Raw genomic sequence first — 26684 nt, 5'->3', positions numbered from 1 at the left:
TTATATTTACTTCTTAACACCTTCGAACATAAGTCTCATGATCATTCAAGAGTCTCCATCCCATCTTACCGAGCAGAGCTTTGTTCATATTGTGTGATGAGCGAATCCCTAACCCTCCTTTGGACTTCGGTAAACAAATTGTATCCCATGCTACAAGATGTAACCTTCTTTTCTCCTGCGTACTTCCCCACAAAAACATCCTTGAAACCCGATCTAAACCATCTAGAATCGATTTTGGTAAGGATATTGTACTCATTGTGTGCACCGGAATAGAAGACAATACCGATTTGGTAAGAGTAAGTCTCCCCGCCAAACTCAAGAACCTGCCTTTCCACCCCGCTAATCTCGAAGTTACTTTCCCCAAAACCTCACCGAAAGTGTCCTTGTTGATCCGTTTTTGTAATACTGGCATCCCCAAATACTTGCCAAATCTGGTGTAGATTGAATCCCACTCTCATCGCTAATCAACTTCTCCAAATCTCTTGAAACATTTTCCGAGAAAAAAATCTTGGATTTCTCTAAACTGACTTTTTGTCCAGAAGCAACACAAAACTTCTCCAGAACTCGGCAAATAACACGTACTTGGGCCACCGAAGCTTCTGCAAACAATATCAGGTCGTCCGCAAAGCAAATATGCGAGAGTTTAGGCCCCCCTCGAGTCAAACAAATAGGCTTCCATTCCCCCACCGTTATCGATCTATCAATCATATGACATAACCTTTCTAGGCACAAGACAAAGAGATAATGCGACAATGGATCACCCTGTCTCAATCTTCTAGTCGGCTTAAAAGGCTCCGTCTTTTCTCCATTCCAGAGTATAGACATTGATGGCCCAACAACACATTGAAGCACCCATCGGACCCGACTTTCCTCAAAACCAGCCGATCTTAAAGTATCCTCCAAAAAGTCCCACATAATCCGATCATAGGCTTTCTCTAGATCCAACTTTAAGAGCATCCACCCTTTTCTCCCTTTCTTCCTTCGCATTGAGTGTACTGCCTCTTGAACTATCACAATATTGTCGGTACTCGACCTCCCTGGAATAAAACTCGACTGAGCAGGTCCAATCAATTTTCAAATTACACTTTTCAGTCTCAACACCATCATCTTAGTGATCATCTTAAACAAAACGTTGCATAGGCTTATCGGTCTAAATTGATTTACCCTCTCCGGCGAAGCTACTTTTGCTATCAACACAACTAGAGCATCATTGGTGTTTGGCGGCAATGTACCAGATTGAAAGAAATCTAAGATAAACCTTGTAACAGAACCTCCTACAATCTCCCAACAATCTTGGTAAAAAACCGATTGATAACCATCAGGGCCCTTTAAACCGCCCCATACTTCTCATCGCTACCTCCACTTCCGAGTTCGAATTCAAACGGTCCTTCTCTTCTCTTGATAACATCACAAAACCATCACTCGGTAAACACTCAACAATTGGCGGTACATCATCAAGAGAATAAAGTCTCCTATAATATGTTATGGCCATCTCCTCAAGTTGTTTCGGTTCAACAACCCAAGCATTATCTGAATTTTGAAGCATCTCAATCCGGTTTCTCCGCCTCCTTATCACCGTCGAGGTGTGAAAATACTTCGTGTTTCGATCTCCAAGTGCTATTAACTTCTCTCGGGATTTCTGATACCACAAAACTTCCTCTTGTTCAAGCACAACATCAAACTCTTTCAAGAGTTCTTCCTCCTTCCGCAGCAAACCATCCGTGTGAACCACTGCCAACTCATCTTGAACAGCTTTTATCTCACTTATAAGTTGCTCTTTCTTCTTATGTATATCTCCAAATACATCTCGGTTCTATATCCTGAGCTTAAGTTGAAGTTCTTTCAAAGCCATTGGTGTCTGAATACTCCCATCCCACGACGCCAACAACAAAGATTTGAAACTAGGGTGCTCAAGCCAAGCCGCTTCAAATCTAAATGGTCTTCTTCTCGGATTTAAAGGCACTGTCAGACACAGCTGCACATACAATGGAGTATGATCAGATGCTAAAAACGGAATGTGTCTCACACTAGCCTCTTGCCACTTCAACCTCGCATTTGCACAGCACAACACCCTATCCAATCTTTTAGCAATACATGTCTCCTCCACTCTCCCTCTTCTCCACGTGAAGTTACTACCTCTGAAACCCATATCAATTAAAGATAAGCTATTTATCCACTCTCCAAAGGCTAGAGAATCCGGGGAAAGTCTCCCATTACCACCCGATCTCTCATCGATTCTAACAATAGTGTTAAAATCTCCTTTGATGATTAACGGACCATCCAGACCTTGAATCACTTCCGTTAACTTCGCCCATAAACCACTGCGGCAACTCACAGACGGAGCCACGTAAACCACTATCAGATACAAAACCTCCATACCATTTTGAATCTTCGCCGCTATAAACTGATCTGATTGATCAATGATGCTTAAATCTTCAATACTCGTCTTCCACAACAACCAAATTCCACCACTCTGTCCCACAGCATCAACACGAAAAGAATTGTCAAAACATATGCTCCGACAAATATGAATAGCTCTGTCACCTCCCGCGTGCGTCTCAAACAGAGCAAGAACATCAACTTTAAACTTTTTCAATAAGTAACGAATGGCTCTTCGAAAGTTGGGTTTATTCGCCCCCCGGCAGTTCCATAATAGACAATCCATTAAAAGTTTTATCAACGCTTTCCAAACTACTGGGGCGTACTTTTATGCCAACCCCACAACGTTACCATCTCCAGGAGACGAGCTCTCACTGACCATGTCATCCCCATTCTTATTTGCCTCCTGAACCGATTTATTAACCAATGAAGTCGGTTTGATCAGAGCCAAACCACCATCTCCCACACCATCTTCTCGGTTATTCGCAAAAACTCCACCCGGTCTACACATACTAACCGATTCCACCCTTAATCTCTTACCACTCACCGATAACGATTCTTCTCCTTTTGCCGGACCAAAGATCAATCCCATCATGGGCTTCTTCATACTCCCTTGTTTAGCCTAGGCCCACTCGATTCACCTACTTTATTCACCACGGGCCTCCTCGATTTAGGCCCATTAGTCTTCACATTCTTAACATGCTCCATCTTTGAACCAAATACCACCTCCTTTCCTTGCATGATACGCAAATCTTTACCTTCCTTAATCAAAGGAGATTTGTTCTCTTTATTCGAATCCCCAGATATAGCAACTTCCCTTAACTCACGGGGTAGAGATTCCTCCAAACCCCCAAAGCGATTTGATATCTCCACTCGCTTATTTCCCGTGATCTCCTGGAGATTCTTCCCCGCGCCTTCCGATGCCGTCTTCTTCACCGGCTGAGATTGACGTCTCACCGGTCGTCTCACCTCTGTAAACCCCGCATCAGCTTGGGAATTCACACTTGTTTCCTTCACCGTATCCTCCTCCACCAACACCAATGCTCTTTCAACATTCCTCTTTGGACAAACATGTGCAAGATGCCCATATATCCCACAGGCTGAACAAATATTTGACAAACCTTCATACGCCACAAAATATCGTTCACCATTAATCAAAATCGAGCCCTTTAACGGTTTAGACAAATTCGCCTCCACACAAATTCTTGCAAATCGAGCCCTTACGAAATTCAGTGTAGTCATATCCACCCTCAATGGCTTCCCCAAACCACGTGCAATTTCCATAAGGATCGATTTGTGATAGTAATTCACCAGGATGTTTGATAGTCTCACCCATACCGGAGTCGTAACAATGTCATCTCTTAGGGGATCAAAGGATGAAGACCAATCCTGAACCATGAGATAGTTACCAAAAACCCTCCACGGACCACCTGTAAGAGCCGCCAAATACTCCTCCTCCAGCTCAAAACGAACCATGTAGAACTGCCTTGGTAAATCCATAACACACATGGTTCCCTTTGGCTTCCACAATTCCTTCAGTTTCCGGTTCATTATCGCCACCGGAATCTGTCTCCCCAACACCTTCACTATCATACAACTCTTCCATAAACCATTCACTCCAAAACTTCGTCCCCAATTGTTACTTCCGGTTCACCTTCCTCACCATTAGGGAAATCCAATCTCATTCTCGCCTTCACAAACTCATCATCTAAGACACTTTCCGGTGTTGGGATCCCACCACCTGCACTCCCCTTAACCTTCGATACCCATGATCCTCCCTTTGTCCCCCACGCTCCTCCTGTATCCGGTGGGTCACCAGGAGGCCTCTCCTTCTCCCCAACATCCATCATCGTCGCATCTTCTCTTCTCACCGTTGCTCCCACGAAATCGCCCTCAGCCGCCATAGCAGTCTAGAAAATTATATATAGAAAATTCATACCTTAAACCCATATTTTAAATCCTTAATTCATTATTAATTATTAGATTCAGATTCGTGTCTGAGGACAAACATATGAAGCACTGGCTTCAAGGCCTGAGAAAGATTATTAATTTTATGGACTAATTTTTTCAAAAAAAACTTTACTAACTTAGTTGGTAAATGCTCAGATTGCGTTATTCAAGGTATTAGGTTCGAAATTTTTCAGCTAAAATTTTATAATTTCATGTTTTTAGTTTTAAAATTAATTATTTAATAGGCCAAAAAATTGTTTGCCTGTGGGCCGATAAATGTCAGGCACAGTTCTGATTAGATCGTGATTTTTTCTCTTCAGATTTTTATCTTCATTGTCGAATATCCTTGAAATCATCATCACCATCATCAATATCTTTGAAATCCTTTTATATCTGCAAGGACACTTCGACGTAAAAGAAGGTGTTGTCGAATATGAGAGTGATGGGGAAGCTCGTGCGACTTTAGAAGATGACTGTGTGGCTACTGCTAATGATGATTTTGGTGATGATGTGAACAACGACAATGGTAGTGATGATGTGAGTGATTGTAATGGACTAACGGTGGTGACAATTTTGTTGCTGTTGAAGAAAAAATGGTTGGAGAAATACCAAACCAGTTTGGAGAAATTGAAAGAGCGGACAAGAATGATGAATATAGTGCAGACTATATTAGTACGATGAACCGGTTGAATATACAATGTCACCTGTTGAGTATTTTAATGGAAATTTTCTCGCTCTCTCGATAGCATTAACAAAATGTTTTCGGATTATTGTGGTTGCTGCCTTTTGACAGTAATCACAAAAATCTGTTCATATCATTTCTGCGCCGCTTTATACTATATTGAAACTACTTTAATTTTTTAAAAAAATCTAACGAGTGTTTGAGATAGCAGATGTTTGAAAAAAATACTTAAAAAATCTAATCTGAACTATTAATTATTTTTTTAATAATATATTTAAAAAGAAATGTTCTCTTTTATTAAATATTCTTTTTGTGGTATTTATGGGTTTTATTTTGTGTTATAATATATATATTATATATAAAAAAGATTAATTCTCTATATATCAGTGACACATTAGTAATAGAGAAAGTGACACAAGTCCATTTATATAAAAGATTTTAATATTTAATTTTAAATTATTAAAAAGAAAATTAGTTGTTTAATTAATTGACTCTTAAATAACATTTACATTATAATTAAGTAAAAATATTGATGGATATTTATTTATTTTTATATAACTCTAGATTCTTAATAATATTCAATATGTATTTTAAATTAATTTTTAAGATTATTTATAATAACATACTAACAAATGATAATTATATTTACTTTTACGAAAATATAAATTTAAAATAATTGAAAATAAAAATTAACATGCAGGTATTCACCTAGTATATATAAAATTTTTTAGTTTGATTATTATTCTCTTGTGTTTTCTTTCACTAAATTTTTTTTTTCTAGATAATCGAAATAATTTTTTCCAGCCAGTTTTTTTTTGAATGGATGTTAAATTTATTCAAAAAAAAAAGTGTTTTCCCATCAAAGATACTAACAAATTACAAAACAAGATTATAAACTTCTACTACTTAGAGTACCATGGGAATCAGGTTGTTTGTCTTTAGGCCATCCAGAGCTGGAACCCCTCTTCGTATTTCCTGTCTCCAAGATGATGGATTGAGTTGAAATGGTTTTTCATGCCCTTATCAATGGTCTGAACCAGTTGTTGCTGAGAAGTGTGAGCCTCACCATGATGTCGCCTATTCCTTTCACTCCATATAGATAGTAATGTGGACTAGATATCTGAGCAAGAACTGTGCCTTAGAAGTATCCGTTGTTGCATTACTAAGGCAACTATATCTTCCCAAACACAAGTGAACTCATGTCTCAGTAAGCCGTTCGCTAGATCCGTCCATACGTCTGATCGTTGTGTATGGGCATTCAAAATACAAGTGGTCTCTAGTTTCCAAAGGATAAAGACAGAACACACAGGCGGTAAAAACATGATCACCCCACGTTAACATTCTGTCTCCTGTGGGTAAACGATTGAGAATAGTGATCTATGCGTGAAACACAAACTTGGGAGTGTTGTGACTGAACCAAACTATTTTGCTCCAAGGAACCATGTAGACTTTGTCTCGAATATAGGTTTGTAGTCCCCTGTCTTCTGTCTCCAAAGGACCACATCCTCATCGTCTGGCTTATGCCTTCGTCGCATATCATCTATTTTGGCCTCTATTCAACCATTATTTTAAAATAATTATTTGTTATGTAAATTCCTTTCATAGTATCATTCATTCAAATTTTAGATGTCTCAATGATTTTAAAATTCTTAAATTGTCTCTGCCTTTCTCAAGAATTGACCGAAGAATTTGTTGTGTAGTGAAGAACAAGTCCATTGCACTCAAAAACCAAGGCTCGAAGCTTTTTGTTGCTTTGTTGGTCACGTTCTTTATCCCCTCATTTTCTCGTTCCTTCTCCTTTCCCCTTTCTCTGTTGTTGTCTTGTTGACATGTTCACGATAGTGACTAGTGAGTGATATCGTCTTACATCCTTCTCCCATGAATCTCTCTGCTGCTGTATTGTTTATAGTTGTCTGTATTATCTTTCGCAAACACTATTCTGTTTCTATTTTTATGAAGATTCTTTAACAAAAAAAACATAAAAATATGCAAAAACACCAAAATTTACGTAACCAAGAAAATAAACTCCAGATGATAAGATCTAGTTTTTCTGAAATCTGTATACTTAATTATGTAATGATTGATTATGTGTCGTATTTTCAACGAGTTTCAGCTGCGGAATGATGTTTATATCATTTTCTTTAATTCGACATTTTATGTGTAATTTTTTATTGGTTCTTTTGCATGATGTGTACAATTCACTTAAAACAAACCACTCTAAAGTTACATGGTTTATATTTTAACAAACTGAAACCAACTTTGTTATGGTTTTTTTATTAGGGTTTATATGGCGATAAAAGATCTTTACGCATACGACGATGCTGTGTGAATTTCCATATTATCTTTCAAATATTTATTCAAAAATGTAAAATATAACAAATCCTACAGTATGTGCTTTACTATATATACACACTACTCCTATTAAGATATTTACATGCCTAAAATATCTGAACAATTCAATCTAGAGATTTCACAATTGATGTTATCTCAGGTAAATTTGGTATAAATCATCAAAAAAGCAAAGTCAAAATATAAATAGCATAATATATAAGCGGTTTTTTAATTTTAATGTCGTAAAAATGTTTGTAGGCATGTATGGTGCCAAATACCTTGTATCGACTTTGTTTACGTTTTAAAACCGACCACTCCAAAGATAAACAAAACCCTAAGTTCCTACATGGCTTCAAAAATCATGAGTCTTCATCTTTATATGACCTATTATCTCCATGCACCCGATATTGATAGTTGGCTTGAGTTCGCTATGTCTCGCAACGTGGAGAAGCTGTCTTTGAGATTCCGTGCACCACAAGCTTATTGTTTCCCAGATTGCTTTTATCGTGGCTCCTCCTTAAAGCAACTCTGTGTATATGTTGATATGATTCCTGGATGCACAGTGTAACAACCCGATTTTCGGTTCGCATATTAATAAAACTACACGAAGTTTCAGCCTCTTTTTAAAACCCCATACTTTGAAAGTTAAATACGTATTTCCCTCTAATCTTTCAATAACACACATAAACACACACATATTAAAAGTTAAATACTAATAACCACACAAACCATTATTTCACTCGGTTTAATGTTTACCAAATTATGGTTTATTGCTTAAACAAATCGTTAAACCGAATAATGACCCAATTAGAAGAAGTTGACCAGATTATGACCCAATTAAACGAGCTAAACCGGTTCTAACCCATTTCTAACCCGACAGCAAAAAAAAAATCTCCTAAAATCGATCCCTAACCCCAAAATTCGAAAAAATCCCCAATTGAACAATGTAAAATTCCCCATTACGTCTATGTTTACTTGCTATTATCATTATTTTCTTGCCTTCTCTCCACTCAAATGCGTTTTTACACGATCCCATAAACAATGTAAAATTCAAGCTTAGATCATTGAAAGATATTCATAAATTCTGTCTGTTAAGTATGGACTATGGAACAGAATTCTTGCGTTATTTTTTCATTTATCACAGCTCTCAATTATTACCATCAAAAATATCAAAAAAGATGAAAGGGAAAGAAACAGATTATTCAAAAAACTCACGAAAGATTTCAAAGTTTGAAGACACAAAGACATATGATTGGAAATTATATAATGATTTCAACCCAAAGATAGCTCTGTGAAGCTAGAAGTCCTCACAGAGCCCTTGTAATTAGTAACCCAAAGATAGCTCTGTGCCCTTGTTAAAATATATATATAAAATTGCAAAAAAAAACATATTTTAAAATGATTTTTATTATATAATGATTTCAAAATCTAGAATAACAACAACATATAGACGCTAGTTTTATAGTTTCCTTTATCCTTTTTCTTGTCTGTTGTTAGAGGCCCAGGTTCAGGACGCGAGAACCCGCATGGAAGAGGGTTATGCCTTTAATCATGTGGTAGTTTAAGTCTGCCTTTGGAGTTGCAACAAGTTGCCGCTAGCCAAGACTGGTTATTGGTGTGGTCCAGACTATACCAGGATGGTTGTTTTGAAACTACCATGTCGTGTGATGCCAGTCCTGACTAGGCAATCTTTGGTTTCATAGCAGCCATTCAACGTGTATGAGTAGGTTTCGACCTGGTCTACATAGTTAGAGGTATTAAAAGGCAGGCGTCGCAAGGGTCCATAGAGTTTAGGCTGTAAAAATTCAGGCAAATTCGATCTCGGAATGACGAGGAACCTAGCTATTTTGGAGTTTTATCAACAATTTTCTTGTGTAGGTGGGGATCCAATATTCAACCAGACTCAGAGGATTTCATGGTGGCGTTAGTGTGCATCGGATCTGCTCAGCAATATTATCCAATAGCTTTTTTTCCTTCTCTTTCCTTCTTTTTACCTTAGACCTCTGTTCAAGACCCGAGAGCATGTGCACAAGAAGTTCATCCTCCTCCTCTAGTGAAGTTTAGCAAAGAGTCGGTCGTCATTCCGTTTAATAGTGAAACAGAAAAAGATCTTTCCTCTGATTGTTTTTTTTTTAAGTTTTCATAGAAGTGGAACTCTATTTTTATTTGTTTCAATTATTGAGTATTTTTAAGATATCATAGGAATTAGTTAGATATTCTATGCTGGTGTTCTATTCATTTTTTTTCTTTTCAAAAAGAAAATATTCTACTCCTCCTTGACACATTAGTAAAATGGTTTTTGGTTTTTACTCAAAATGTTTTTTTATTGCATCATACCTTAAATCCTTCCTCTTTCACATTTCTGGCTATCACTCTGCGTTCCTAAGATCCTAGCCCCATCTTCATTTTTGGCGCCATGGTTCCATTTCTGATTCCCTTTCTGATTTCATTTCTGGTTCCATTTCCTGATTTCATTTCTGGTTCCATTTCTAATTCTTTTCTTTCCTTCTGCGACCAAGGTCCCCTTTGTCTCTTGTGCTTTTTATTTTCCTTGGTCTTGAGCTTTCGAAATTCCTTCCAGAAACTTCTCTCTTAGGATTCGGAGACGAATCCCCGAATCCTGTAAAATGGGGGAAGATTGTAACAACCTAACTTTCGGTTCGTCTATGTCGGTTGTTACTAGTTTCTAATCCCGGTTTAATTTTATTAAACCATTATTTTCTTATTTCTTTTTAATTAATCTTTCTCTAATTTCTTTTATTTTTTAAGAATTCCATTAAACCCAGCCCATTAAACTAAATCCTAGCTATAAACACATTCTCTAATATTTTTCTAATCTTTTTAGCAAAGACAAAACCCTAACCTCTCTCTTTTTCCTCTCATTTTCATCACCATCTTCTTCCTACCCGCCGACGAATTCTAAGACGATTTTCAGGCAAACCATAAAGAGACACGCGACGCACTATCTATCAAATTGAAGCCCCGAGTGTCAGCTTTCTAAGAAGACTAAGTTCATCTAAATCGGAGATCTATATCAGTAGATATCGTTGTTTTCGTGCCGGGTGTCAGATCTACCCAAAGAGAAGAAATAAATGCATCTTCTTTCAGAAAGGCATCTGTGAGTACTTCTAGTTTCACCCTCTCTTTCATATGCATGGTTATTTCTAATTAGTCTCTTCTTAAATCAAAGCTTTGATCTGATTGTTAGGGTTTCTAGAATTGATTAGGACATGAATCCATGTTACTTGATTGTTGATGATTGCTGGTTGCTGATGGAATGTTATACAAGAAATCTGAATATGGATATTGACTTATGGAACTCTAAAATATGGATTGTGTGATGCTAACCTGTTTAATGTTCTTTTGTTACAACTTGTTATCGACGAATGTGCATCTTAATAATGGAATGACTTTTAAATAAAAAGAATGAATTGATTGTTTGGGTGGATGATGTGTGGTTAGTAGAACTTTTTAGGTCTGTGGCTCCTGAATTTGGGAGTCAGTGTTGTTTTCTGGCTGGGTTGATGTCTGCGTGACCATACAGCAGCCACCGTTTGCAGTGGATATGGCAATCCACCAAGTGTTAAAATAGTCTGTCTGTGTGACCGCTGGTACAGCTTGTCTGAGTGACTGCTGGGACATTCTGTGTGACTGGGTGGAATGGACCTGACTAATGAGCCGGTGGTAGACTAGGTCATTAGTCGGGACTGTTCTAGTTTTACCTTTCCGGGGAGGCATGGCAGCCCGAGGGACTGCACACTAGAACTGGTTTTGACCAGAGCCTGCTGTTTGGTAGTTGCATGCTAGGGTTAACCTCGATTTGCTGAGTGATTGATTGCTAGAAACAACTTGAAATGCTTTATTATAATGTTTTATGTTGTTTGTGCTTGTTTTGGGATTATACTTTTTAAATATAATTCATATTAGTCTGATGGTGTTGTGGACCTCTTTAAGGTCCATCCTTACTGAGTAATCCTCATTATTCACCTCTCTTCTTCCCTTGTTTCCTCCAGGATTAGGTAGACCAGCTAAGTCTAATGTTATTGATTGTTACCTAGACGTTTTTGATTGTTACCTGGATGTTTTTGATTGTTACCTGTACGTTTTTGATTCTGGTAGATCTGAGACTCACCAATGGGATCCAACCAGGTGTCATACCGAATAAGTTTTGACTATCGACCTAACATGCCCAATTTTTCTCACCTCTTTAGGGAGCCCAGGATAGGATGTTACACACAGTGTCTTGGAAATCCCTGAGGGACTTGAGATTGGATTTTTGTAATTTTAATGGTGAATCTATTGCTAATATTCTCTCTGGCTGTCCAGTTCTCGAAACCTTGACACTGTGTTGGATTCGTGGTTAGTACTTGAGCTTCTTGATCTGAGTAAATCACCGAGTCTTAGAACATTAATAGTTTGAAACTGTATTTATGGGACACGAGGAAAGATCAAGATTGTAGCGGCGCATAATATTGTGCCGTTTGTGCGTCCATATACTTTAGTGGATGTCTCCTCTTTGTCCGAAGCTAACTTTGACATTTCCATAATTTATGACAGATATTTTTCCTTGAACGCTGTTTTTCTATAAATCATGGTGCTAAAGATGTTAGCAAAATTGCAAAACGCAGAGAGGCTTACTCTTGGGGGAATATTTCTTCAAGTTTGTTCACCATTTCTTCAATTCTCTATTTAAAGGGCTAAAACTCTTCTATTTTGCATTGAAAACAAAAACTTAATAAATTAGCATGTAACAAATACTTCTTGTTAAGTTTTCTTTTTTTTTTTTCTGCATGATAGAGATTATGATGTTTCATTAGGCTGGCCTTTTCGTCATTTTGCTAGATTCTATCTCTTGCCGAGCTTCGTGGAGTCTCTTTCCCAACGCTCATCCAAACTTTGATTGTTAAACCAGGCTTGTTCGATCTGTTATTCCTGGTATAGTAAGGTTACTGCAAAATTCACCTGGATTAAAGAAGCTAACAGCAAACGTAACGTGCAAGTGTGTCATAGAGGTAACTTTACTAAAATTAAACCTTTTTATATTTTCTTTTATATTGATAAGACTATGCAAACTTATAACTGAGTAGAAACATTTCAATAGACCATTTGTCTTCTCAATCTTTGTTGGGCTAATCTATACATAAGATTGATACTTGGTAAAATCACAGCTGTTTTGGGATAACTTTTGTTATATATGCTTTACAGGATATGCATTTGGGCAGATAATTAGAGTCACAAGACTTGATTCCAGATCAATGTTGGAGATCAAAATATGAGGTATTTCCTACCTTCGATGAGTTTTTTCGGATCGTGTGGTATTGGAAGGATGATTTGTGGAAAACATTGGCTCCTTTTATGAAAATGGTGCTGAGAAACGAAAACACTCTTGAGCGTTGGTTTTGTAGGGTTGAAATCTATCATCCATTTTGATGATGCAAAATTGTTTGAAGAGTTGCTTCATACGCCTCAAACACTTTCTAACAACAATAATGTCTCCATTGTGCTCAAACGCTATTAGTGTTTTATTTAGTCTTAATCTTATTCAACCACAATAAATCTCTCAGTTGGAGAATTAAAACTATTTGTATATGAAATTTTTTATTGAAATTTTATTGTTGACTATTAGGGTGTTCAGCAGTCTTTTAAAATTAGTTTTCTCGTTTTCTAACCATTGCAGCCTCGTCTTTCGCTCTACTTATTGATGTCTGTTTATTTGAAGTTTTAGAAATAAGATTGCTCATTAGAAAATAAATTGAAAGAATATTATACAGATGATATGATAAGTTTTAAAACAAAAATCTACCCATATCAATCTACATGTCAAAAATCAATGTTCATCGAATTGAGACTATTTTTTTGTAAGTTTTGAGAAAAGCATTGATTATCTGCTCTTTGGCGCTTCCTGTCACTAACGCAGCCATTGAAGACAGATCATAACTCTTCCTTTAGTAAAATAACTAAAGAATCAATCAATATTTGGAAAATGTAATTCGAACTTTTTTCTTTTCAACTCCAAAAAATGCCGACCACAAATGTCAATCAAGAATCAATAATCACGAATCAAGAATCAAGAATCCCATAGCTTGCCGCAAATTTCGAACTGTGGGAACCGCTATCTCCGTCGCTCTGTCCGCACCTTCTGACAATACTTTGTCCAAATACCCTGTTTCCGCTGTTATCTCCTGATAACGGACCTGCCACACCGAAAACATATATTAAACACAAACGAAATGCGCTTCTAACCATGGAAAATACTCGGTTTTTTCGTTTTAAGATATGATGAGATGAAATGGTACAAACTCAGAAGAAAGCTAATGTATTTAATTAAAAAATTTTGACTTTGCAGACCTGGACTGGACTCAGATGCTCGATCAAAGCATCCGCAAGGAGAGGCTTAAATGTACCCCAGCTCATATCTTTGCATTCCTCCATCACTTCCTGCAACACGATTAAGATTAATAGGCTATGTATATTATCACTTCTTGCCAACGGAGTAAATGAATGACATGTGGAAAAAGCATCGATGTGACCAAGATCTTTAGAGTTAAACCATGGATTCTTTCTCCATACCTCTTTTGTCTTGCCTGAAACAATCTGATATACGGAGAGGAGATTGTTGCATTCAGGTCTCTCGGCATTGTCAAATTCAAGGCTGTTGGAACAACAAGAAGCAGAGAATCTCAATACCAAAGCTAAAAAGATCGTATCAAGAAAAAGAAATACATCGTAAGGAAATTTTTAGTGACGTAATTAGCACTCACCCTGCAAATGAGTCTGTCTTGCACCGTTTTATCTTGTCCGCAATCAACTTCACAATTTTCAAAAAGATGATGGATGAGAAATGGATTTAATAACAGAAGAACTTCACATACAACCAACATGTCACAAAATTGCTACAGGAGTATGCTCATTATTAATCATGAGGCACACATAGTTTTATAAGATCTTAACCACATATAGCACTTGATGATTATGCTGAGGGTTGGATGGCATTGTAAATTGAAATTAAGAAAATTGCACGTCATAGCTTTCAAAGAAATGGTGACAGGTTTCTCATAATCGTGCTCAATGAGAAAATGAAATTATCAAAAGTATTACAAACAACGGTAAGTTCATTTTACTTACATCTTTTGAGTCAAGTAGATTGATCCGTGACTGATCAGAAGGTGCAGACTTGGACATCTACAAGATTACATGACAGTAAGACCTCAGCAACAGAGTACGAATCATCTGATGATAGCAAATAAACAAAGCTAAAACAATTGGATTGCTCTATAAGACTTTTCTGAAGTGGAGGGATGAACAAATTTATCCGGACCACATTTACGGAGGCAAGACTCAGAACTCAGGAGTGTGTAAATCCTTAGAACTTGAGCTAGAAACTAAAAGATACAGACTACCTAATAGTAAAAGTCTCTTCGGTGTTATAGAATAGAGAGTTTAAACTCAATATATTTCGACAGCATTTGTGAACGCTACTTGTCTTCTTTCAAAAGATTGATTTATTGAAACATTAACCCCAGTAGTGGCAAAACTGTTGAATGCAGAAAGAAATATAAATGACAAGGAAACATTTATCTTAGCGGCGGATGATGACATTCTACCTTGGAAAGACCATCGGTAAGAGACATAACTCGGGCTCCAACTGGTGGTATGAGTGGTTCTGGTATCTACAAACAGGATATATTTGAAAGAACAATTAACCATCTGTGATCAATCTACAAAGCCACACAATGTGAATAGACAAAGCATTTGGAAAGTCTCACCTTAAAGAGCGAACCACCACGTCTGGAAATGAAAATCGCCAATGTTATACAGGTGAAGGGATACAAATGAAGGGAGATTAAGCCATCAAGAAACATGAAAAGCAAAGATCATAAGCATTTGTTTGAACAGTATACTTAATGCACAAAGCACAGTGTTATACCCTCCGAGCTTCTTCCACTTCCTTCCACCATATAAATGATTAACACGCTGTGCCAGGTCGCGGGTAAGTTCTAGGTGCTGCTTCTGGTCCTCACCAACAGGGACATATTCCGCCTGCAGAGGCATATAAGAATCAGCAGAACGGCCATCTCACATGAAATAAGAAGGTTTGTACATGCACTTCTTTAACTAGACAAAGAAACAAACCCAAGTCAAAAAAGTTTAATATAAGTTTGTTAATTTATCAGTGTTCCTTCTTCATTACACTAATTTCAAATTACACTTGACTCTTCTTACCTGATACAAGAGGATATCAGATGCCATCAGAACTGGATAAGTAAACAAAGAGACAGCAGCATTTTCAGCCCCCTGCCAATAAAAAAGAAGACAAAGATGGGATCAGTAAACAGTAGCTATGCAAATATTTTCAGTTTTACGCAGCAGAAAAGACTAAGTTGAATATGCTGTTCGTAACATTCACTAGTACCACTAAGAAATCAACATCAAACCTCAAAAACGTTATGCCTTGCATATATTTTAAGCACGGAATGATGAAAGAAACAATGTTATACAACAAGAAACTAAAAGAAACATATACGCACCTCCTTGCGTGATTTCTCTTTGAATTGAGTCATTTTCTGTAGCCAACCAATAGGTGTGGATGAACTTAAAAGCCACATTAACTCCATATGAGCAGGGACGTGAGATTGCACAAACACCGAAGACTACATAAATCAGTTCTTTGATTAGTTAATGCAGAACACACTGTGAATCTACCTTCACATAAGAGCTAAATCGAAAGAAGAAAACAAACCTTAGAAATGTCTACACCACATGCTAGATAAAGCGCTGCAGTATCCCTAGTTGCCTTTCTTAGTTGTTGTGGGTCATATGGTTGTGTTGTCTACAAAAGAATCAAGATCAGATACACATAAAAGAAACACAGATAATATTTACACAAAACCTAAACTTTCGAAAATGGTCGATAATAATTACATACCGCGTGATCGTCTACGACGATAAAGAGTGTTTCATATGTATCCTGCAAACATATAAATTAAACACACAACGCCTGAAAAAAAGAAGAAATATACTGAATCCTTTTTTTCTTATTTAGATGAGTTTTTGTAAAATTTCTCATTCTTATAGACTGAATCAATGAACCTGAAGAGCGACCCAGTTTTTGATTGCGCCGAGATAGTTTCCAAGGTGAATTGATCCTGTGGGCTGGACTCCAGAGACCACACGTTCCCTGCAAATCAGAAGGATTAGACTTAAAAAGGGAGAGAAATAAAAGAGACTAACAATCAATTATACCTTACAGAAGGGGAAGATTCGTCGGTCGTAGCGGCGGCGGAGCAACAGCATCGGAAGCTTTTTCCGGTGAGCGGATTCCTGAGAAATGTAGTGGTAGAACGGAGACGAGAGAACCTAAAGAGCAAAAATGGAATCAACCATCGCGTAATTGGGGATGAAATGAGAGAAAGAGAGAGAAGAGTGAATGTAGTAGAAACCTGGAGGAAGAGGCGATGAGGGAGTGAGAGAGAGTCGTCGCGTGCGCCATTGTTGTAGCTTCTGTCTTCTCTCTTTCTCGGATTGGTTTATGGATTTTTCAGGGTTTTTGAATTTTTCGTCAACAAAAAAAAAAAGAAAAACAGATTTACTCACTTATCCTAATATTTTACAGTTATTAGATATTATATGATATAATGGTGAGATGTGTTTTGTATATGTTATATATATGTAAATATACATATGGAAGAGAGATAAAGAGTGAGCAAGAGAGAAGGGGAGAAGACATTAGAGAGAGAATTGCTCTCTTCTTATTATTACATCCTTATGTTTACAAGTGATGCACTTATTTATAGTGCAACTAAGACATTAGAGAGAGAATTGCTCTCTTCTTATTATTACATCCTTATGTTTATAAGTGATGCACTTATTTATAGTGCAACTAAGTCGGTGACTTAACCAACATAATACATAAATTATTAATGAAAAATGGATAATTATTATCCTTTACTAACACTCCCTCTTGATTATCCATTACTTCATTAACATATTATTTCGATTAAAAACTTTAGCATGAAAAAATCCATTAGAATAAAAACCATGATAAAAAAAATATAATAATGTAATCTTCTCTTGAAAAGATGAATCTTGTTCTTTTCATAGATCGTTAATTCGTTTTGATCTTGTCGATGTAATAAATCATATTTATTGGAATTATATATTCCTTTTTAGATACATATCTTCTTGCGTCTTCTTTGATGCTTCAGTAAAAACTTTATTATGGAAAAAACCCAATGGGATAAAAACCATGGTAAGGAAAAAAAAAATGCATCTACGCGCATTATCATACTTCTTCTGAAAGTATTCCCCTTTAGATATTTTATCATTTTGCGTCTTCTTTGCTGCCTCGTTAAAAACCTCGTCATGGAAAAACCTATTAAGATAAAAACCATGATAAGGGAAAAAGAGTGTAGCTACGCATATCATTACAATTCTCCCTCTGGAAGCATCATCTTCAGGAGATGCATTCCAATTATATATACCATCATTTTGGAGAATCTTTATAAGTAGAACCTTTATGAACAAACTCGTAAGATCGTCATTCTCGGATCTTTGGACTTCTGGTCCATAAATCGAGTTAGTCAAGCTCTTCCCATGACTAAACAAAATTTTTAGATGCTTCACGCATCCTTCATCCTTTTGAGATTTTTATCAATGCATTATTGAATGTAATTACATCCATGATCGGAGAACATCAATTTCTGGCCTTTGAGAAAAACTTTGTTCAAAAACCGGGCTTATATCATGTGATTTTGTTTTTCTTATCATTTTCGAACAAAGACCCGAACAAAGACCCATTTGGTCTTGAATGACATTACATCTTCAGGTGTAATGAACATTAGTCCAAAGACATTTTCTTTGCTGACTCTTCTGGAATCCTTTCATTGTGTTCTCTAACTTTCTTTCTCTTTAAGAGAATTTTAGATTCCATTAGCCTCCCCCCCCCCTTTTGTTTTAACTGAACCTTACGTTCATTTACTTTACTCCGATAAATTTTTATCTTCAGGAACATCAATATTTGTGGAGCGCTTCCAAATTTTATGAACTTTAAGTTCGAAATAATTTTGAAGGAGGATTAAATAGCATTTTCTTTAGAAATGCTTAAATCTGAGCTTTTCTATATTATGATCCTGCTAGGATCTTTTGAGATGAAATATTCAATTGGGATACCTGCAAAACAAAATGAACATAATTTTCCCTAAAATGCATCATAAAGATCACTTTCTTTGATCCATTTATGGGTCAATCTTAACTAAAAATAAAAACCCTATGTAATATATACTCATCAAGTAGAGTTCCCGGAAACATAATTATGATATCATTAATCCTTCAAGGATCCTTTCCTTCGCAATTCAAGTCGCTCATTCTCTGCCAAACTTGATATTACTTCTAACGTTTGGACTGCTAGTCCAAAAGTTTCTCATTTTTCATATGAGATTAACATCGACTTGATTGCCTTTTTCACTCTTTTGGCCAATAATTTTCTCTTTCTACACTCATCCACAGAGGTAGATTTATGATCCTCATTTATACCAAATCGTGCACTATCTTATTTTATGTCGACAATTATTTTGTCTTTGGTTCCTTTTTTTTCGTAATAACATGGTTAATCGAGATCTCTTTATCATTATCAATGATATTTTTCATGTACATGATTTTATCATTAACCATATTAAAAAGTCTCTTCAGGAGATTCATCCTCTTTTCAACATATATTTGCTTCTTTCCTTTTGAGGATTTTATATTTGGAACCAAGTAATCTATCACGTTTCTTATGTGCCATAGACTTTTTATTGATAAATTGTCCTTTAGGGACATATTCTTGGAGCATTTAAAGCTAGAATTGAGATTTTTTTTCATTGTATGTCTGACATTTACATATGAATTATCTTTTGAACTTCAGGTTCAAAAACCGTTTATTCGAGGATCCATAATGATAATTCATTTTATGAAATCTCATTCATTAGCTCTTTCATACCAAAACATGGAGAAATTCACCATTGTTGATCTTGCAATCTTCTGGATCGCTTTATAAATTATCCATAAAACTCATTTCAAGTGTGAACATAATCTTCTATATGTTCAACTACTTTTGATATGGGATTCTTTAATTCTCCCTCTCGAGATGATGATACTTCAAGTTCATCAATCTCGAAATGAATCCAACTTTAGGACCAAAACATATCCAAATAACTCATTTTTGAGCCTTGTATTATGTATCAAATCCTTTTGTGGGACTCTTTATACTTTCTTTGAGATGATGGCTTTTCATGCCCATTCATCTTGAACCGATTTTCGGTTTTAGATCTATTATATGATTTGGGGGACTTTTAAAGAAATCCAACCATTATATCTAATAATCGTTCAACCAAAAATGGTGATTTATCTCTCATGATGGTCCCAAGACATGCTATGTGTGAAAAACTTTGGGTATTTCCACATAAATTCTCAATACCATTATTACATCGGGATGGCTTAAACCGGTTATGTTATATACTAGTAAACTTCAGGTTTACTATCTTAAACAATTTTTGCCATCTTTATGCATGTCTCCATCATGTACTTTTCTTAAACGTTTTGCTCTGCTGGAGTGTTTCGTTCTTTTAGAACATCTAGCTTTTCTAGAGCGTTTTGCTCTTTTCGGAGCTTTCCACTATTTTTAAAATTTTATCTACAAGAGCGTTTAGTTCTTCAAGAACTTCTAATTTTTTATGAATTACTAGCTCTTCCAAGACTTCTAACTCTTCTGGAGTTTTTAATTCATGAAACTTCCACAGCTCCTAATTATTCTGGAGCTTTTTAACTCTTCTGGATCTTTTTAACTCACGAAGATTCCAGAACTTTAAGCTCTTCAGGAGCTTTTAGTTTCTCGAGTTCTTCAACTCTTTCGGAAGTTCTGATTTTTAAAGACATATTTTAATGTCTATAACCGTATTAATAAAAGAAATTAAATAGTTAAACATAAATAAATAACGAAACAAATGAAGATGAAAATAGTTAGCATATATGTTCATCGTCTTCCGGACGAAAGTTATTTAAGCAGTTCTTCAGGAACGCTTTCATATATCTTTTGGATATATAATTTTCATATAGTTCTTCTGGACATATTTTTCTTTCATTCGGTTTTTTAAGAACTTGTCTTAAATGTCTTTTAGACATTTTTTTTTATAAACGGTTTTTCTGAAACCTTTCATAAATGTCTTCAGAACATTTATTATATAGAGGCCGTGATCTGAGGAGACAACTACCATATGATCATAGGCCAACCATATATCTGATCTGAGGAGACATAGTCTACCATAACGATCGGTTCGGAGAAGGCAGCGCCTATCATCCCGACCATAGTATATAAACATAAACGGATCGAATATAATTTAAACCTTACCTTTTTGGTATAAAAACAGATCTTACGTTTTCGGTATTAGATCGGATCGAGAGACGTTTGTGCTGATAACGTATTAGATATATGATATAATGGTGAGATGTGTTTTGTATATGTTATATATATGTAGATATACATATGGAAGAGAGATAAAGAGTGAGCAAGAGAGAAGGGAGAAGACACGAGAGAGAGAATTGCTCTCTTCTTATTATTACATCCTTATGTTTACAAGTGATGCACTTATTTATAGTGCAACTAAGTCGGTGACTTAACTGACATAATACATAAATTATTAATGAAAAATGGATAATCATTATCCTTTTCTAACAACAGTTAATTTTTTCATTTTTTTTTTACTTTTTTGCTTTAAAAATAAAATTGTTCACTCTTCCCTGAGAGGCTGAGAGTGTTCCTCCGGCGGTTTTGTCACCGATTTCTCATAGAGTTTCCAAGTTTTTTCAGAAACATGTTTTAGTTCCTCTGATTTGGCTGATTTAAGATCATACATAAACTGTAAAGTGTTGGCTTGATCGATCCATTACCAACTCAGAATTTTAAGCTTATACAGTATGTTCTTAACCATGGAGAGTTTTATTATTATATATGACATTGGATCAAAGGAGCTATTGTCTTTTGTGTATAGTAGGAAGTATGTTGTTGTGGCTGGTTTAATACGTTCACCTAACTTATTAACTCAACTTTCGTAGGTTAATACGATATGTCCATCTCATATTACATTGGAAAAATAACTCAAGTAGTGTGCAAGCCAAATTGTTCAATTCTTTTTTTTTAGTTTTTTTTTTTAATTTACTAAATCATTCAAACCGAAAATCACATTGAATCGATCAATTGAAGTATTTAAAGGATAAGGAAACAAGAGCGTCAATGGAAATCATTTACAAGAATCAAGCTAATGTGTAATAAAATATGCTAATCTATTACATCATCAACCTCGAGTTCTTTGATAAAAAAAGTTCTTTAACAATTTTTTTTTTAATGTTTTTCATTTTTCTTTCATAAGACTGTCTCCAGAGAAAATGTATTTTTGCTGACTATTTTTCGTTTTGCATGTTTGGTTCCTTAAATTTTCTTTTTTTTTTTAATTTCGATAATAAAAATATAAACACAAGATAAAAGAAATTAAAACTCTAAGGAACATGGTTATTGAAGTTGTTAATCTCCAAAAAAACCTTTAATCTCCATTCACAAAGAGCCAAAGACACCACAAGAAAAGCTTTTTGTATTTTTTCACTTTAAAGTTAACTCTCCATATAAAACTAATATTCCAATTCCAAAATCATTGAGTGCAGCTCAGATCCAATCACATCCCACCAAAAATGTCCACCGTCAACATTCTCACCGGCCTCCTCCTCCTCCTCCTCCTCACTCTCTGCTCCGCTCAGTCTCCTCCGGCGCCGGAACCAGTCGCCGCCGACGGACCTTCTTCACCGGCGAACTGTTTAGTCAGTATGCTAAACGTATCGGACTGTCTCTCTTATGTTCAGGTGGGGAGTACTGAGACTAAGCCTGAATCTGCTTGTTGCCCGGAGCTTGCTGGAATGGCTGAAAGCTCGCCGGAATGCGTCTGTAATCTACTCGGTGGCGGTGCATCGCCGCGTTTTGGAGTCAAGCTTGATAAGCAGAGAGCTCAAGAACTTTCTTCAATATGCGGTGTGAAAGCTCCACCTCCTAGTTTGTGTTCAGGTGCATTTATTCATTCTGTACACCTACTTTTTCCATGTTATTTGGACCGTCCGATCTAGTTAAAACACTTAATCGAACGGCTTAAATCTTAATAAGCACAAGAGATGATGACTTCATTAATTGTCCTATTGATGTGGGTGACATAGTGACAGTCATTTTAGTATTTGGTTGAGCTCAACAAAAAAAATATATATATTTTGTCATCCGATCTATATTGTCAAATTATTAAAATTATTTTTAGAAAAAAAAACTATGAACGTATTTAAATTGATTAAGGAAAAATTGCAACATTTTAATTTTAAAACTAACTTTTATGCTTCTACTTTGTATATATAAGAAAAAAATAATAGTCATGTATAAAATTGACAAATCAAATTTTCTTAATTTTAGAGATATATCTCCATGAGTAGAGCGGAATTTTTTTTGTGTGAATATTTAGAACATTCATCGTATTGATATATTTACCTTTCTGTAAAAGAAAGAAGCTGTAAGGTATTGAATTGTAATTTATTGTTGTCTTTTTGGTTTATAGTTATGGGTTTTCCGACGATCTCTCCAACCGGAAGTGAAGATTCATCATCTGCAGGTCAGATTTATTATTTTCCATTTCTTATAGTCGTATATAAGAACGCCCCAAGATCTAGTCATACATCAAGATTTTAGTTTTCTTTGATTTCGGTTTCTATTACAACAAAACTCATAACCTAGTTTTAGAGTTCAAGATCAAGGATACAACATTTACATAGAATCAAGACATTTTTGTGTCTTCATTAAGTGTATGAGTCGATTAATCTCTCTTAGATTAACTGGTTATAGTTTCAGGTTCTGAAGGATCAGAAAAAGACAAGAAAAACGGAGGTATCACCACAAAAGATGCTGGAGTAGCTTTAAACTCCCTTATATTGGCCTTGTTCATGATTTGTTCTTTATTCTGAGCATTACAACATATATTTAGATCATAACTTTACCATCTTCTCGCTTACATTGCAATGAAATCTTCAGTTCGAAGCCAATCTCACACAACATCGAGTACACAATCGTTGTCATGCATCTTCTTGAATTACTACTTCCATTACTTATGTTACAAAGTTTGTTCTCATCCATCATCATCCTTCTCACTCTCCCCACTTCCTCCCACTTTCCATCAACAGCATATACATACGATAGTAACACATATGGTCCTACATCACTTGGTTGCAATCTCATGAGCCGCTTCGCCAAGATTTCTCCAATGTCAGGATTTTCGAGTGTCCAAATAACAGACTGAGACTCCTTTCTAACCTCTACCGAGTCTTTGGTCAAACCTACTAAGCCAAGGAGATTCACCAAGCAGCCATGGTGCTCTAATTTGGGTTCAACGTTATAGATTCGTGTTAATCGATCATATACCCACCAACCTTCAAGAACCATCCCAGCATTTGCACAAGCAGACAAAACACAAACCAAAGTAGCACCGTTCGGATCAACGTTTCCCTGCTTTTCCAAATCTACAAGCATCTCTACTACCTTTTCTCCATGTCCTTGCATGCCATATCCCATGATCATCGAGTTCCACGACACGATGCTTCTCTCTCTCATCCCATCAAAGACCTCTCTAGCCATATCCATTTCACCGCATTTAGCATACATTGTAAGCAGAGCGGTCGAGAGAAGCGTATCAGGTTTAATACCGTTGCTTGTTACATATGAATGGATCCTCTTCCCTGTATCGATCTTGCCTAAATTTGCACAAGCCGTCAAGACGCTCATAAGAGACGCTTTGTTCGGCTTCAAGCCATCTCCTTTATCCATCATTACCTCGAAAATTTCAAGACTTTCTATGTAATTCTTGTTCCTGACATAGAGAGCCAAGATTGTATTCCAAGAAACGACGTTTCTTCTCGGCATTCTATCGAAAAACTCACGTGCCAACGTAACATCTCCCACCGCCGCGTAACCATCGATCATGCAGTTCCAAGAAACCGCGTCTGGTGCAGGCATGCTCTCGAATATACACCGCGCTTTTTCCATATCCCGAGCTCTCGCGTATCCGGAAAGCATAGAGTTCCAGCTGAAAACATCTCTCTCAGGCATTTCATCGAACAACTCTCGCGCAACATTCACTTGACCATTCTTCACATACCCATCAATCATCAGATTGCAACTAACCAAATCCAACAAGTACCCACCATCGAACACCTTGTGTGCATCTCGTATCCGTCCACAAACAGAGTACATATGAATCAACGAGTTCCTCACAAACAAATCTAAATCAAACCCTAGCTTCGAAACCAAAGCATGAATCTTTTCCCCATCTTTCACATACCCAATCTCCGCACAAACCTTTGCCATCAACGGAAACGTGTAATGGTTCTGCAAAACGCATCTCGCCACCATTTTCTCGTAGTAAAACCTCAACGCGACCAAAGGTAGCTTCAAATCGAAGTAACACCTCAAAATAGTGTTGCCCAAAAACGCGTCGGGTTCATCGATGGAATCGAAAACTGAGACAGCTCGTGAAACCGAATCAAAACAAGTGCAGAGCTTTTTAATCACTCGTCCTGATACAAGAGAGTGTTGAAGGAGTCCAGAGACTACAATCTGGGCATAGACTTGATCGAATTCGTTCATAGATCTTAAAGATTCAAGCTTTTGTATCAACGGATGATGATGAATCTCAATAACGGATCGTCCTGTTTCGTCGAGGTGCGTTGTTGGAGGTCGAGGATCGTCTGGCCAGAGTCGTGGTGATGGTTTTGAGAGGTTTTTCCTGCATTCAATGAGTTTATCAAGAGAAATCGAGCTTCCTCTCCCTCTTGATCTTAATGGTCCAAGATTCATAGTGAACTGTCTGTTCCTCGGTGGTTTGGCGGCAAAACGACCATAAATAAGTTTAACTAAACTGTTCTGACTTCGCGATAACATAATGTAAAAGAGTCATTCTGGGCATTCGGGTCTTGGATGGTTCAAATCGGGTTCTCTGGAACCGTAATTCGGTTCGACTTGAAGTGAGATTATGGGTTTGGGTTGGTTCTGATTGTGTAAATGAGATCTAAAATAGATCCGAAATAATTCGGTTTCAGATTGGTTCGAACTATCCAAAATTATGCGAACTCTAAAACGATCTGAACTACTCAGCATATAAATCTTATTATAATTTAATTTTAAAAATTCTTATAACATAAACATCATATTTTTATTTTCAATAACTAAAATAATTAAGATTAAATATTGTATAAAAATAAATCATAAAAATACTAAATATCCATTACTATTATTCTAAATTGATTAATATCAATCATATATTATTTTAAAAATTTTTGTAACATAAACATCATATTTTTATTTTTAATAATTGAGACTAATATATTATATAAAAATAAATCATAAAATACTAAATATCCATTACTATTATTCTAAATCGATTAATATCAATCGTATATTAGATTATTTAAAATCGTATGTAGCTATTAAGTAATATTATAATAAACGACTACCAAATATAATTAGTAATAATAATAAATAATAGCTATATTGTAGAAAAAATATAATTAAAAGAAATATCAAAATAAATAATAAGATCCAACACGCAAGTTTTAAGTTATATAAATACTTATACAAAGAAATTAAGAGAACACGACTCCATTAAGTATTGTTATATATATATATATATATATCTGGTTCAAGAGTGCCTTTTTATACTTATTCCGACTTGTGTCTAAAATGTGCTCCACCTCTCTTGAATCCTGGAAGTTTAAGAGTCATATACATATTGCAAGGTTGTTGTATGTACAACATTATCCAATTATAATTTTCAGATTACTTACTTTCTCTTAAAAATCAGGGCATCATCAGTGGTAAGATCAAGGAGAAGACGGAAAAAACCAATTGCTTCATGTGAATGGATAGTCATTTCATCTGCATGTATAAAATTATTAATAGGAAATATACATGCAATATAAAACACATATGGGACAAAATAAAAATAATAATGACATATGCTTGATTATCCATACCTTCTTTTTTATTTACACTCCAATCAGTTAAGACAGAAACCCAAAAAGGACCAGTGAATCCTTTGGTTCTTACTTTGATATCAGCGGCAAAATCCCCGTATGCGATACATTTCAACTTCACATCCCTTTGATTTAAACAATTTAAGTTACAAACTTTGTTACCAAGACATAGTGATCGTGAGAGAAAATATAACTTACTCGAGATCTGTGATGGTGAAAGTTATTTTTTGAACAATATCTCCATCAGGGTTATTCTCTGTTT

The 26684-nt window shown here is 36.0% G+C and overlaps 3 protein-coding genes and 1 pseudogene across 4 annotated transcripts; 1 reads left to right on the top strand and 3 right to left on the bottom strand.

The window, feature by feature from the left end:
* LOC112089290 overlaps window positions 1-4229 on the bottom strand; it is a 5962-nt pseudogene extending 1733 nt beyond the window's left edge.
* Window positions 4230-13286: 9057 nt separating this feature from the next.
* On the bottom strand, window positions 13287-16873 carry LOC18025611 (tryptophan--tRNA ligase, chloroplastic/mitochondrial). Its single transcript, XM_006408589.2, has 15 exons — window positions 16783-16873; window positions 16586-16699; window positions 16433-16520; window positions 16269-16310; window positions 16083-16172; window positions 15871-15993; window positions 15566-15637; window positions 15270-15382; window positions 15109-15130; window positions 14947-15012; window positions 14468-14524; window positions 14104-14150; window positions 13913-13994; window positions 13691-13780; window positions 13287-13536 (listed from the first exon to the last, which is right to left on the bottom strand). Exons 1-15 carry the CDS (start codon window positions 16830-16832, stop codon window positions 13396-13398), a joined length of 1197 nt encoding a protein of 398 aa, XP_006408652.1. The 5' UTR covers window positions 16833-16873; the 3' UTR covers window positions 13287-13395.
* Window positions 16874-21942: 5069 nt separating this feature from the next.
* LOC18025610 (xylogen-like protein 11) lies at window positions 21943-23497 on the top strand. 2 transcript variants are annotated; one of them, XM_006408585.2, is made up of 3 exons: window positions 21943-22427; window positions 22960-23013; window positions 23250-23497. In XM_006408585.2, the coding sequence occupies exons 1-3, from the start codon at window positions 22061-22063 to the stop codon at window positions 23360-23362; spliced, it is 534 nt and encodes a 177-aa protein (XP_006408648.2). In that variant the 5' UTR covers window positions 21943-22060; the 3' UTR covers window positions 23363-23497. The 2 variants fall into 2 exon arrangements, with proteins under 2 accessions (XP_006408648.2, XP_006408649.2); XM_006408586.2 differs by having other exon boundaries at window positions 23244-23497.
* Window positions 23379-25247, bottom strand: LOC18025609 (pentatricopeptide repeat-containing protein At3g29230). The gene has a single exon (XM_024160359.1). It carries the CDS (start codon window positions 25245-25247, stop codon window positions 23379-23381), a length of 1869 nt encoding a protein of 622 aa, XP_024016127.1.
* Window positions 25248-26684: the final 1437 nt, after the last annotated feature.

Source organism: Eutrema salsugineum, unplaced genomic scaffold (assembly GCF_000478725.1).
Source record: "Eutrema salsugineum unplaced genomic scaffold, Eutsalg1_0 scaffold_12, whole genome shotgun sequence".
Lineage (NCBI taxonomy): Eukaryota > Viridiplantae > Streptophyta > Magnoliopsida > Brassicales > Brassicaceae > Eutrema > Eutrema salsugineum.
The sequence above is the reverse complement of the archived record's forward strand: the minus strand, read 5'-3'. Positions and strand labels throughout refer to the sequence as shown.